The sequence below is a fragment of the Myxocyprinus asiaticus genome, chromosome 23 (genome assembly GCF_019703515.2).
Source record: "Myxocyprinus asiaticus isolate MX2 ecotype Aquarium Trade chromosome 23, UBuf_Myxa_2, whole genome shotgun sequence".
Taxonomy (NCBI): domain Eukaryota; kingdom Metazoa; phylum Chordata; class Actinopteri; order Cypriniformes; family Catostomidae; genus Myxocyprinus; species Myxocyprinus asiaticus.
Window position 1 is genome coordinate 18,265,001 of NC_059366.1, and position 13,053 is coordinate 18,278,053.

At 37.9% G+C, this 13,053-nt stretch overlaps 2 protein-coding genes and 1 long non-coding RNA gene across 3 annotated transcripts in view; 1 reads left to right on the forward strand and 2 right to left on the reverse strand.

The window, feature by feature from the left end:
- Positions 1 to 7,711, reverse strand: part of LOC127414275 (eukaryotic translation initiation factor 4E-1A-like) — a 17,875-nt gene extending 10,164 nt beyond the window's left edge. The window contains exons 1-6 of the mRNA XM_051652195.1: positions 7,625 to 7,711; positions 6,204 to 6,307; positions 5,893 to 5,988; positions 5,482 to 5,545; positions 3,774 to 3,887; positions 3,529 to 3,668 (exon numbers count right to left, since the gene is read on the reverse strand). Coding sequence (XP_051508155.1) covers positions 3,529 to 3,668; positions 3,774 to 3,887; positions 5,482 to 5,545; positions 5,893 to 5,988; positions 6,204 to 6,307; positions 7,625 to 7,642 — 536 coding nt within the window. The 5' untranslated portion in view covers positions 7,643 to 7,711. The remainder of the gene's footprint in view (positions 1 to 3,528; positions 3,669 to 3,773; positions 3,888 to 5,481; positions 5,546 to 5,892; positions 5,989 to 6,203; positions 6,308 to 7,624) is intronic.
- LOC127414283 (uncharacterized) lies at positions 1,785 to 3,528 on the reverse strand. The gene is made up of 2 exons (XR_007892774.1): positions 3,097 to 3,528; positions 1,785 to 2,759 (listed from the first exon to the last, which is right to left on the reverse strand). It is a non-coding gene; the product is annotated as an uncharacterized LOC127414283 (long non-coding RNA).
- Positions 7,712 to 8,081: 370 nt separating the features above from the next.
- Positions 8,082 to 13,034, forward strand: LOC127414277 (uncharacterized protein FAM241A-like). The gene is made up of 2 exons (XM_051652197.1): positions 8,082 to 8,383; positions 11,193 to 13,034. Exons 1-2 carry the CDS (start codon positions 8,264 to 8,266, stop codon positions 11,484 to 11,486), a joined length of 414 nt encoding a protein of 137 aa, XP_051508157.1. The 5' UTR covers positions 8,082 to 8,263; the 3' UTR covers positions 11,487 to 13,034.
- Positions 13,035 to 13,053: the final 19 nt, after the last annotated feature.

Below are 13,053 nucleotides of genomic sequence, written 5' to 3' on the forward strand. Positions count from 1 at the left end.
AAGATATCCAAAGCCTTGAAAATGCCAGTCAGTACTGTTCAAACACTTATTAAGAAGTGAAAATTCGGGGATCTCTTGATACCAAGCCACGGTCAGGTAGACCAAGAAAGATTTCAGCCACAACTGCCAGAAGAATTGTTCGGGATACAAAGAAAAACCCACAGGTAACCTCAGGAGAAATACAGGCTGCTCTGGAAAAAGACGGTGTGGTTGTTTCAAGGAGCACAATACGACGATACTTGAACAAAAATGAGCTGCATTGTCAAGTTGCCAGAAAGAAGCCTTTACTGTGCCAGCGCCACAAATGACAAGACCTTGACACGCCTCACAGCTTCTGGCACACTGTAATTTGGAGTGACGAGACCAAAATAGAGCTTTATGGTCACAACCATAAGCGCTATGTTTGTAGAGAGGTCAACAAGGCCTATAGTGAAAAGAATACCATCACCACTGTGAAGCATGGTGGTGGCTCACTGATGTTTTGGGGGTGTGTGAGCTCTAAAGGCATGGGGAATATTGTGAAAATTGATGGCAAGATGAATGCAGCATGTTATCATAAAATACTGGCAGACAATTTGCATTCTTCTGCACAAAGCTGCGCATGGGACGCTCTTGGACTTTCCAGCACGACAATGACCGTAAGCACAAGGCCAAGTTGACCCTCCAGTGGTTACAGCAGAAAAAGGTGAAGGTTCTGGAGTGGCCATCACAGTCTCCTGACCTTACTATCACTGAGCCACTCTGGGGAGATCTCAAACGTGCAGTTCATGCAAGACGACCAAAGATTTTGCATGACCTGGAGGCATTTTGCCAAGACAAATGGGCAGCTATACCACCTGCAAGAATTTGGGGCCTCATAGACAACTATTACAAAAGACTGCACGCTGTCATTGATGCTAAAGGGGGCAATACACAGTATAAAGAACTAAGGGTATGCAGACTTTTGAACAGGGGTCATTTCATTTTTTTCTTTGCTGCCATGTTTTGTTTTATGATTGTGCCATTCTGTTATAACCTACAGCTGAATATGAATCCCATAAGAAATAAAAGAAATGTGTTTTTCCTGCTCACTCATGTTTTCTTTAAAAATGGTACATATATTACCAATTCTCCAAGGGTATTCAAACTTTTGAGCACAACTGTATATAATATATATATATATATATATATATATATATATATATATATTTTTTTTTTTTACAGCATTTGTAAATCTTAAATGTTAATTAATCAAAATACAATTGTTCCTTGTTAGTTCATAGTGCATTAACTAATGTTAACAAATACAACTTTTGATTTTAAAAAAATGTATACGTAAATGTTGAAATTAGCATAAACCAAGATAATAAATGCTGTAAAAGTATTGTTCATTGTAAGTTCATGTTAACTAATGTTAACAAATGGAACCTTATTGTAACAAATATGATTACTGTACATGTTGTTAATAGGGATGTCAAATTTCAGAAATTTTCATAATTGATTTTAATAAAAATAAAAAAAAACTTTAAACTTAATACTGTAAAAAGCATGTGGAGAACACACCAAATACCATGTGCATGTAGCCAACTTTAATTGCAATTTAAAAAGTATGCATAAAAAATATACTTAAGCAATGCAATTATTGGTATGTTTTTCTAAATATATTTTCAGTCCACTGTATATTAATACATTTATTTTAGACTATGTTTAGCATTAATTTTATTAAATTATAGTTAATTTGTAATGTTTATAATAACGCATTGTAACAGATAAAGGATGGGCAAGGAGGTGGCGGGAACCGGCTGAACAGTAAACAAAGTTTAATAAGAAACTCAACATAAAACAAACATAAACAAACACAGACACACATGCAACGCGGCCGCGTGCGTCTCTCTCTCTCTCTCTCTCGAACTGGCATCTCCGGCTCCCCTTTATCTCGCTCTCCCGCCGATCAGCTGATTCAGCGCCAGCCGTGCATCATCACGGCCCGGCCATGCCCTCCTCCTCCTCGTCACACTCCTCCTCCCGATTCAGGCTGGGGCGCCACCGGTCTGACCAACTCACCCACCAATCTCTGGAATGGAGATGCTGCCCTTCCAGCCTTCTGTCAGCCAGTGGTCCACCCCGCCTCGTGTGAACCTGGGGGAGAGACAAGGGGAGAAGGAAAGGGCGAGCGGAGACACACACAGGGAGAGAGAGAGAGAGAGAGAGAGAGAGAGAGAGAGAGAGAGAGAGAGAGAGAGAGAGAGAGAGAAGAACTTGCTCGCCGGCTCCCGGACGCACTGTCACCCGGTCCTCAACCGCTCCTCCGCCCTCTGGCAAACGCCAGCTCGCTCCTACCCCGGCGAACGGCAGTGAGTCCTCCGGCCCCTGGCGGATGGAACCACTCCTCCCCTTCTTCGGCGGACGGCAGCAGTTCCTCCGGCTTTCGGCGGCCGGCAGCGACCCCTCCGTCCCCAGGCATATGGCCGCAGCTGCTCCCCTGGTGGATGGCAGCGGCGAGGACTCCGCAACAGCGCATCCCTCCTCCCTCCCAGGTTTCGACACCACTGTAACAGATAAAGGACGGGCAAGGAGGAGGCGGGAACCGGCTGAACAGTAAACATAAAAGTTTAATAAGAAACTCAAAATAATATAAACATAAACACAGACACACATGCAACGCGTCCGCGTGCGTCTCTCTCGAATGGGCACCTTCGGCTCCCCTTTATCTCGCTCTGCCACTGATCAGCTGATTCAGCGCCGGCCGTGCATCATCACGGCCCGGCCAAGCCCTCCTCCTCATCACACGTATAGAGAAAAGAAAACTTTTTTTATATACTGTTTATAAATAAAATATTTTCACTTATATTTTACAAAGTAGATTTCCCTTACTTTTTTTGGAGACCAAAATTATATTTAAAAAAAATCAAAGAAGTTGCTGTCCGCACACTGAATGACAGTCAGACTGAAAAAAAGATCTAGCAAAAACACATTCAGTGTGCGGACAGCAACTTCTGACAAATATACTTCTTCACAAAATATATTTACTTTAGACTGTGAATTTAAATCAAATAATAACACAGTGTGAATAATACAATGTATAACAAATCACAGTAAGATTTCAGGTGAGCATACCAGCATGCTCTCCCAGCGGGCACTCGCATGATTGTCGGTTGGGATGATACAGGGAGACAAACAGATTATTAGTGCTTGTTCTCATGTTGTACTTTAACACTCTTTCACAATCTTAGCATTGAACATGATCACTATTTATAGAGAAATGCTCCAACACTGATTATGTCGAACCCACTTCATTTTTACAAGCCAAGGGTGCACGTTTGTGCAACATACAGCGTGAAAGCTGCAATGTGCCCTCTAGCTTTGGGACTGTATAGGCAGTGTTTTCACCATCTGCTCACATGATTACCGAACGCATTTGTGCTGAAATTGATTAATCTGTACATTTTATAATTAAATTATTAACAACTATTACTTGATGATCAAATAATCATGAACATCCCCAGTTGTTATTTGTATAAAGGAGGATAATGTGTTAATTAGCCTCACCCTATGTGTGTTATAGCATCTCTGTTCTCGTAGTCAGTTGTCCAGACAGCAATTTTATCTCCTTTTGCTCGGACATTGACTACGGCACCACACACATCATCGCTGTAGTCATCGAAGGCCTCGCCGATGAGGCACAAAAGCTGTAAGCAAAACACTGACTAACATTAGAGAGAAGGGCTACAGTAAAACATGAATTACTACTTGTGTGTTGAGGGGGCGTCCAGTGACTGACTCAGAACTCTTACAGTTTCCAACCAAAAGCGGTCCAGGTCATATCTCCTCTGCTGTTTGTTGAGAGTGATGAGCCAGCGTCCTCCTCTCTTATTTCTCTCATCCTCCCACATGGGCTCAATACCATCCTGCAACCCAAGCACAAAACAAAATACACAGTAATCTAGAGAATCTCATAAACAACTTCTAGAAAGCAGCAAGCAACACAACCAAAACCAAACAAACAAAAAAGAAAAGAATAAAGTAGACAAGCATAAACGGTATTTAAACCACTTGGCTTTCGGCAATCAGCTCAAAGCTCTTTGAATCATGGTAATGAGTTTATATTATGTAAATGTCACTGAGCTTTTATTTAAAGGGATAGTTCACCCAGTTTTTAAAAAAAGCCAATAAGCGCAGTCATACAGACAGACAGACAGACAGACAGACAGACAGACAGACACACACACACACACACACACACACACACACACACTCCTCTGTCCACTGTGCTGCTGTTAGAGAGTGAAACTGTTCAGAAACTGAGCGATCTCAACCTAGTCCATCCGCTTTTCCACTGACTTGAGATCTAAACAATAATCAAACTGACCCTGTTACTATACAGTATTACCAGCCCATAAACAAAAACAGTGCATTGCGGACTTCACTAATGACGAGGCAGGAGCTGTTGTGCAAGTCATGAAGGTGAATCAGAAACAAGTGAATAAAACATATCAATGTTTTGAATCACACTACACTAAATAGAGAACAATAAAAACGTACTCATGATGTACATCCCAAGAAACCTCTGTAAAACGGCTGCATTAAATATAATCACCATACACTTAATCATAATCATACACACATAATCATTGCGTCTAACTCCTGCGAGCGTGTTCCAATCAGTAGTGATAGTCCCTATGCCCTATTCCCTTCAAAGACAATTACTCTTCACTATGAGGGCTTTAGGGGGCTGATAACGGTCAGTCACAACTCACTTCTACAGTGATTATTATTGGAAATTCTGTTTGGAAAGACCCCAGAACATGGATTGTGCTCTCTTAGAAGTACCCTGCACAGAAATCATCAGTGCAGGTGAGAACACAGACATGTGCAGTGAGCAGATTAATGGGGTGGCTGCCTTCCCCTTCTAGAAATAATTTGATAGGACAATGTTTCTCTAGTGCACTTTGACATCATCATGACTGTGCCTCGGTCTTTCTAGCCGGAAGAGAGAGACTGCAGAAATTAAATGCTTATATCTTATGAAAATTAATTTTGTCAAACTTTCGTAGTTTCGAAGTACACTTTCATATAGATGACCCTAAAGCTAATAAATATGGACTAAAAGCAGCAATACTTTTATTTTGATTTCACAGGGTCTTTAAACACATTCCTTTATCAGTGTAAGGCCATAAAAAGCATAAGAATAAAGCAATCAACACGGGTAGATTTTTGCCCATTACCCCGATTGCATGTGAATAACTTAACCAGCGTTCTTACCGGTTTAATGTACGCAGGTGTTGTACGCATGCCTATTCACACTTTGAAGTCAAAAGCAGAGAATAACTTGATTATTTCTAATCTCATGTAGTTTACTTGCTTTGTCAGATTTTTTGAAAACATCTGATTTTTGGGAATCATCAGTGTATTAGTGTGCATGTTAACGGGCTCAATTACAATTTGCTTTGTTACGATCCCTTTAAGAATCTTAAAATTACAACAGCTTTGAGGTAAGCCTACCTTGAAAAGCGAGTAGTCACAACCTGACATCAAGTTACTGGAGAGCTGAATGTGGTTATAAAGCCTAAAAAGAAATGACCCATCAACTCAATTATATTGGTCATCTCATTACACTTAAAACAATTTTTTTTAATTACACATATATAAGCTTACTTTTAAGTTTTCCGAATTTCAATTTCATAACAACATTCCAGCTAAATTAAATTAATAAAACTTAAAATATTTATTTTTGAGTTTTTCTTTTATTTTATTAAAGATTACTCAATTCAATTTGTTATATAATTTTTTTTTAATGAAATTGAAATGCGTAAATCTTAAAATTATTTTTGAGTGTAGAAAAAAAGTTGAAACTGCCTATATTTTGAAAATAATATAAATAATATCAAAACATAATAATAATAATAGTCTTACGCCCAGAAATCCTCTACTGTGTCAAATTTGGAGATCAGTCTGAGGTTTGCTTGCCATGTTTTAGTCTTGTCATTTTTGAAGAACCATAAAGACCATCTTTTGGGGGCAAAACAAAATGAAAACATCAATGCAAACATCTAAGAACACTCTTACTGTATAACATGATGCGACAGATCTATTAATTATTTTCAAGTTCATAAAAAATAGGCTAAACTTCAAGTATTTTAAAATTAGGCCTACAACAGGTTTAAGAAACTAAAGTTGTATTGGAAAAGATCAAACACAACAGTACGTTAATTCATTCATGCTACCTGTTCTGTAGTGGGTGTTTGATGTAGCTCTCAAGGCTGACGATTTCCTGGTTGTTCTCTTCTGCATTCTCCTCTTCTCTCTTACAAGAATTTGAGTTTATTTCCTGGACAAGACCATTTAAAAATCTAGTTAAATACTTAAAGTGATAGTTCACCCAAAAATGAAAATACTCTCATCATTTACTCACCCTTATGTCATCCCAGATATGTATGACTTTCTTTCTTCTGCTGAACACAAACAAAGATTTTTAGAAGAATATCTCAGCTCTGTAGGTCCTCACAATGCAAGTGAATGGTGACCAGATGTACAATGAAAAAGGAGTTACATTTTGTTCTGTTCTCACCCAAAACTGATTGCATCACTTCGGAAGACATTGATTAAACCACTGGAGTCATATGGATTATGTTTATGCTGCCTTTATGTACTTTTTGGAGACTCAAAGTTCTGGCCACTATTCACTTGCATTGTATGGACCTACAGAGCTGAAATATTCTTCTAAAAAGCATCATTTGTGTTTTGCAGGAGAAATGAAAGTCATACACATCTGGAATGGCAGGAGGGAGAGTAAATGATTATTTTGGGTTGAACTACTCCTATAATAATTTAAAACTCACTCATGGTACAAAACAGGCAGTAATCATGAAAAGAATGCCTGTGGCCAATGCTTATTTATTTTCTTTATTTATAAGTTAACACAAGCATCCAGAACTGATTCAACAGCTGCCTGTGATCAATGCAACATATGATTTAACTTCTAGACTGTTTTCTGTCTGATGTTAGTATACTCTAAAGAATACAGACAGTGAATGTTTGTTTTTCTAATTCGGAATTGAATCTAACTTGAGCTGCAAGTTTCAGTCATTCTTCATGTTGGACAAGAGGGTGTTACAAGAGAGAAGTTGTGTAAAGATTGAAACATTGCAGATGCTATGACAACAGATGTTACATAAAGACAAGTCAATCTGGATTTCTGTGGACTGTAACATATGTGGATAAACTGTGAGTTTGACACAGCTTTCTGAATTTGATCCAGCATGGTGGCGTTGCACGATATTTCACTTTCCCCAATCACTATCGCTGGTTTTTGACAGTTGTGATGTGACAGCACGCTTTCTTCGCTAAATAAATAAAGTAAAAGCGTATGTAAATAAATTCAGAGAAGTGCAGGCAAATACACAGCTGGAAAAGTAATTAAGTGCTTTAAACGACTCGCACCACCTTTGACAACTTTCAACCAAATTTAATACTGTACTCCATTCAAATAAGCCGAACCACTTTGAGAAAGTTCACTGAAGATGACAATTAACTGTCATTTTACCCTAAAACCAGATCTAATGTTACTGTTACGTACAGGCAAATTTGCGTAAAGCGGAAAAGGGCAAGAAAGTATAAAATAATCTTCGAAAAGTACTTGACTCACCGGCTCTTCCGTCGCCATTTTACATGAGTTCACTTCACACTCGCAGGCCTCATAAGGGACGTTCACGCGTCACTCAGTGCTTCACTCTGATTGGCTGACACAGCGCCGAGAGCGAATCACAGGCTGTGTTTTAATACATACTCCGTCGCCTATCTAGACAACATTGGAACGCGCTCATGGTGCCCGAAACGCTTTCTAGCTAGAAAGTTTTAAGCCACAGCCATGCACTTCAACGGCTGTATTTATTTATGGCATGATTTTATTATTATTGTTTTTTTTTGTTTTTTGTTTTTTTTAAATAAGTACTTACAGTACGAAACGCTATGAGATTAAACCCAATACACAGATATTTATTTATTTAGAGGTGCTTCTTTCACAGCTACGTAATCGTTATTCAGTTCAAAACAATCGCCATAGTTCATTCTGAAATAAGTTAAATAAATATTAATTTATTAATGTTTATAATAATATGATTAAAACGATAATGTTTTATTTTGACCGCGCCGCGACTCATGACGTCAGGATGTACCGTCTGTTGACAGCCGAGACCGGAACAAAGCAAGCAAACAGCCCGCTGGTGCTCGGCCCTTCGCCCTTATCTCAGGTCAGCATTAACAATTCTACTTTTAAGGGCAAACTATGTCAAGCACTGATCCAGTCATGAATGAAACAGAGGTACGTCACCGTGGCGACTTCTGCGGGACGTTAAGTCGAAGCGGGTGTCAGCGGACTGTAAGCGCTCACATACACAGCGAGCAGGTAAGACGAGTTTCTCTAATACAACTCTATCAAACCTCTAGGCGTGTGATTTAAACGTTTTAAATTTGTCTCAAAGGTAGTGGCTGTTTCGCATTAGACTGAGGGTTTTAGAGATGCATGTTTAACTATCTTTCTTTCACTTTTGTTCTGTAGTTGTTGTGGAAGAGTATTTCTTGATTGATCTGGAACAGATTCTGCCTTGCTGCTCCATGTTTTTATCTAAACATTTATACAATAAAACACAGTTTGGTATATGAATATATATTTGGCAATGTTTTCACATTTATTATGTATAACATAAGACATTCATTGTGTGTTTTCCAGAGTATTACCAGAATATATGAGTCTGTGTGTTTATGGGCAAAATACATCAAAAATGCAATTCACACAAAACATTTACTTGAATACACTTCTTCTGTGATGAACGTGTTTTCACTTATGGAGTTTTTAATAGTTTGGGGGCTTTAAAGGAATATTCCGGGTTTACCACACAAAATCATTTTGACTCGTCCCTCCTTTAAGTGAAAGGGGCCAATTATTGAACGTTAAAATACTCAAAAGTTTTTTTTTTTTTCCAAATGTATCACCACAAGACATAAACAGTATGCGTGTAAACATGATTTTAGTGTGATAAAATCACTTACTAGCCTTTTCTGTGTAAAGTTATAGCCAATTGTACAACTTTGTTGCCATGACAAAGTAATGTTAACAAACCCTAAAATGACTGTAAAAATGACAATTTAAACAACTTTACAGCTCAAATAATACATGTTTTAACAGGAGAATTAATGTAAGTGTTTTTATCAAATTCTAAACTTAACATTTCAGCTTAAACCCTCCAAAAATTGGCCTCATTCACTTCCATTGTAAGTGCCTCACTGTAACCTTGAATATTGCCTTTTGTAAAGAAAAGGAGGGACGAGTCAAAAGTAATTATTGTGGTAATCAACATTTTGCCACAAATACTGTTGATTGAGCTTAACTTGTATTGAACCTGGAACATTCCTTTAAGTCAAAAATGTAACCTGCCAGAGACAGTACAAAAAAAATTAATAAATCAAACTCCCTGAAATTCTTGAAAAAAGATTTGTTGGCCTGAGTAGTGCAGAAGGATCTTTTATTATAATTTCTTAAAAGACTAAGCAGTGAAACGTTAAAATATATTCACCGATCAGCCACAACATTAAAACCACCTGCCTAATATTGTGTAGGTCCCTCTCGAGCCACCAAAACAGCACCAACCCGCATCTCAGAATAGCATTCAGAGATGCTCTTCTTCTCACCACAGTTGTACAGAGCGGTTATCTGAGTTACCGTAGACTTTGTCAGTTCAAACCAGTCTGGCCATTCTCTGTTGACCTCTCTCATCAACAAGGCTTTTCCATCCACAGAACTGCCGCTGACTGGATGTTTCTTGTTTTTGGCACCATTCTGAGTAAATTCTAGAGACTGTTGTGTGTGAAAATCCCAGAAGATCAGCAGTTACAGAAATACTCAAACCACCCCTCGAACTAACAAAGTCTACGGTAACTCAGATAACGCTCTGTACAATTGTGGTGAGAAGAAGAGCGTCTCAGAATGCTATTCTGAGATGTGGGTTGGCGCTGTTTTGGCGGCACGAGGGGGACCTACACAATATTAGGCAGGTGGTTTTAATGTTGTGGCTGATCGGAAAAAAGGAAAAAGCATAAAACAGAGAGGACCCCATGTAGATCCTCAGGATTGTGTGTGCAGTTAAATTTTATTATTATTATTATTATTTTGTCATATTATGGAATATCAATATTTTGACATTTTATGGAAAGGTACATTTTGTTTAGGTGATGTGGAGAAACCCTGAGAAAAATCCTTAACTCAAAAATTCATGATATTTGTAAAAAAATATATATATTTAAAAATATATACTTTATCAACATGAATGATTTAGTTGCATACACTCATGTATTCAAGGTGCAAGTAAAGCACTTTAATACTTTTTACTTGATGGTTACACCTCAATGACACAAGTCATTAATAGTGATAGACTGAAATATAGGCCAGGCCGATTAATCGGCCGATATTTGGCCATTTTGCGATTATCGGTTCGCTTGGCCAATTAACAGAAATGTTAACTATCCCTTGTGTCAGTTCCGAAATCTACCAATCGAATTGTCAGTTGTAATTGTTATTATTATTATCTCTTAGATCTGGGGATCTCGGACTGCTCTCTGTTCCTAGATCCAAATTAAAGCACAGAGGGGAACGAGCCTTTCCCATAGCCGGCCCTAAGCTCTGAAACAGCCTTCCGCTTCCTATTAGAACTGCGCCATCTCTATCGGTTTTTAAATCAGTGCTTGTATCTATTTTCATTGGCCTTTAATTTACCTTGAACCCTTACTCTGATGTGTTTATATCACTTTTATCTTTCTGCCTGTGATTGACTTGTATTGTCTCTTTTTATCTGCTCTTATCTATACCTGCTTTTGTACAGCACTTTGGTCAACCCTGGTTGCTTTAAATGTGCTTTATTAATAAATGTGACTTGACTATTATTATTATTTTTAAAAGATTTCTCATTTATCACCACAGACAACCTTATTTTGTCATTTGTCCTTTTATATGTATATATACTGTATTTTGCCAGCCTATATATAGCACAAGTACAAACAAACATGTAACCTCCCTAAACACACTCCCACAGACTCTCACCATTGTCCCTGCTTTGCCTTGGTCTTGTGATATACCTTGTACAGTATAGTCTCCACTTACTGATTGGTGTTACTTAAAAGGCATTTGTATTATTCAGTAATACCTTTTTCATCTCTCTCAGAATGAGCTCAGGGGAAGAGAGAGACCACACAGCACCTCCACAGCAGAGCCGCAGGCAGCAGAAGAGCCTGCACCAGGGGCTGCATTGGTGGATGATTGCGAGAGGCTGGGCACTCTGTTCGGAGAGCTCAATAAGTGTTTGAGGAGTATTGGCTTCACCCAGCTATACTTTGGAGAGAAGATTGTGGAGCCTGTGGTCGTGCTGATTTTTTGGTTGCTGCTCTGGTTTCTTGGTATCCAAGCTCTCGGCCTTGTGGGAACTCTGTGCATTGTTATCATTTATATCCAGAAATAACAGATGAGAAGTGATGGACAGATGATGCAACAGACATGCATTTGCTTGTCAGAGCCAGTGCCAATGGGAAAAATGAAAGACTCCATTTAAAAAAAGAAAAAGCTGATTTTAATGATTGTCATTGGAGCACATTACCCACAAACTTGGGTCTCTGTGTTTTGCCTTCTTATTATGTGGTTATGCAGCAGAGGGTGAGTGATTGAAGATAATAAGAGGATCTACTTTTAATAAAATTGGAATGATTCCTCCAATCTCTGCACAGTTGTGCACTCTGCAGTATATATGAAAGGTTTTTCTGATAAGCATGCTTCCGTTAAATATTTGCATTGACAAAATGGTTGCATATTGATATGCTGACTACCACTAATATAAAGTAAAGGACCTATAAATGTAAAGAACATTAATCTAACCTGATTCTACATATCAGATATACCGTTATTTAATATGACAATGGTGCAGTTGATGAATGTATGCACTTCTTTGCCCAGGTGTCAGCCTTGCATGCCACACAATTGCACTAGAGGGCAACCTTCCTCATGCTCCCCTTAAAATGTACTGAGAAACATACCAGACAACAGTAATCCTCGAATGTGTTCATTCTACTGCATGCAAATGTTTAAGGGGCTCTTTGGGATATCTTACGGTTCTTAGATGTCTCTGACAGTATGAATTAAAGTGAATTAAGCAAAATGCGCTTATAGTCAATGAGTACAGAAAATACTTAATCATCTGTATTAAAACCTTACCTCTGGATCATCAAGGTTATGCACTGTACTCCTGTTTGTATTCATTCATTGTATCATTTGATAAAAAAAAGTGTTTATTCTTATCAGTTGCTTTTACTTTGATCTCTTTGTTCTTCTCATAAAAGTATGTTGCAAGATCAGTTAAATTTAAATTAAAGAATAATACATTTTGTCATAATTGGCAAATGCAGTATACATCAAAGTTCTGCTAGTTAGAATACTTCAGTTTTGGATGACCCATGTTCGGGATCAGAAGTTATGTAAATGTATGTTTTACATGCCCTGTCTTCTTTATGCAAATATTATTTGTGAAAATTAATGATTGAACGCTAACTTTTTAAGCAAGTTTGTGCTGCTCTTTGTATAAATGTGAATATCTTTGCAAGATGACATGACCATACATTCATGAAAGTCTGAATTGTATGTAAATCATGATTATTTGTGGTACTGCTTTAAAACAAAATAATTTATTTGATATAAAATAATACAGTTTATAATTGCTGATGCCATGCCACTAAACAGGAATTAGCTTTTATATATACAGTATATATTATTTTCTTTTCAGTGTGAATCAGGGACAGTTTGCAACAGCGCTAATGCCATGTTGCCATGGATCATACCATGTGCCATAATTTACATATAATTTACGCCACAAAGCTGTTTCTTTTTTTGGGTGGTGGTTGTGGCGGCTTTGAAGAAATAATTTGATGTATCATTTATTTTGAAAGAATGAGTTTTTAGATATTTTAAATAATTTGCAATGTAATTGAACTTTAAAGCTGGGTTATAATAAAAACTATCATGTTTTTAAATAATGTTTT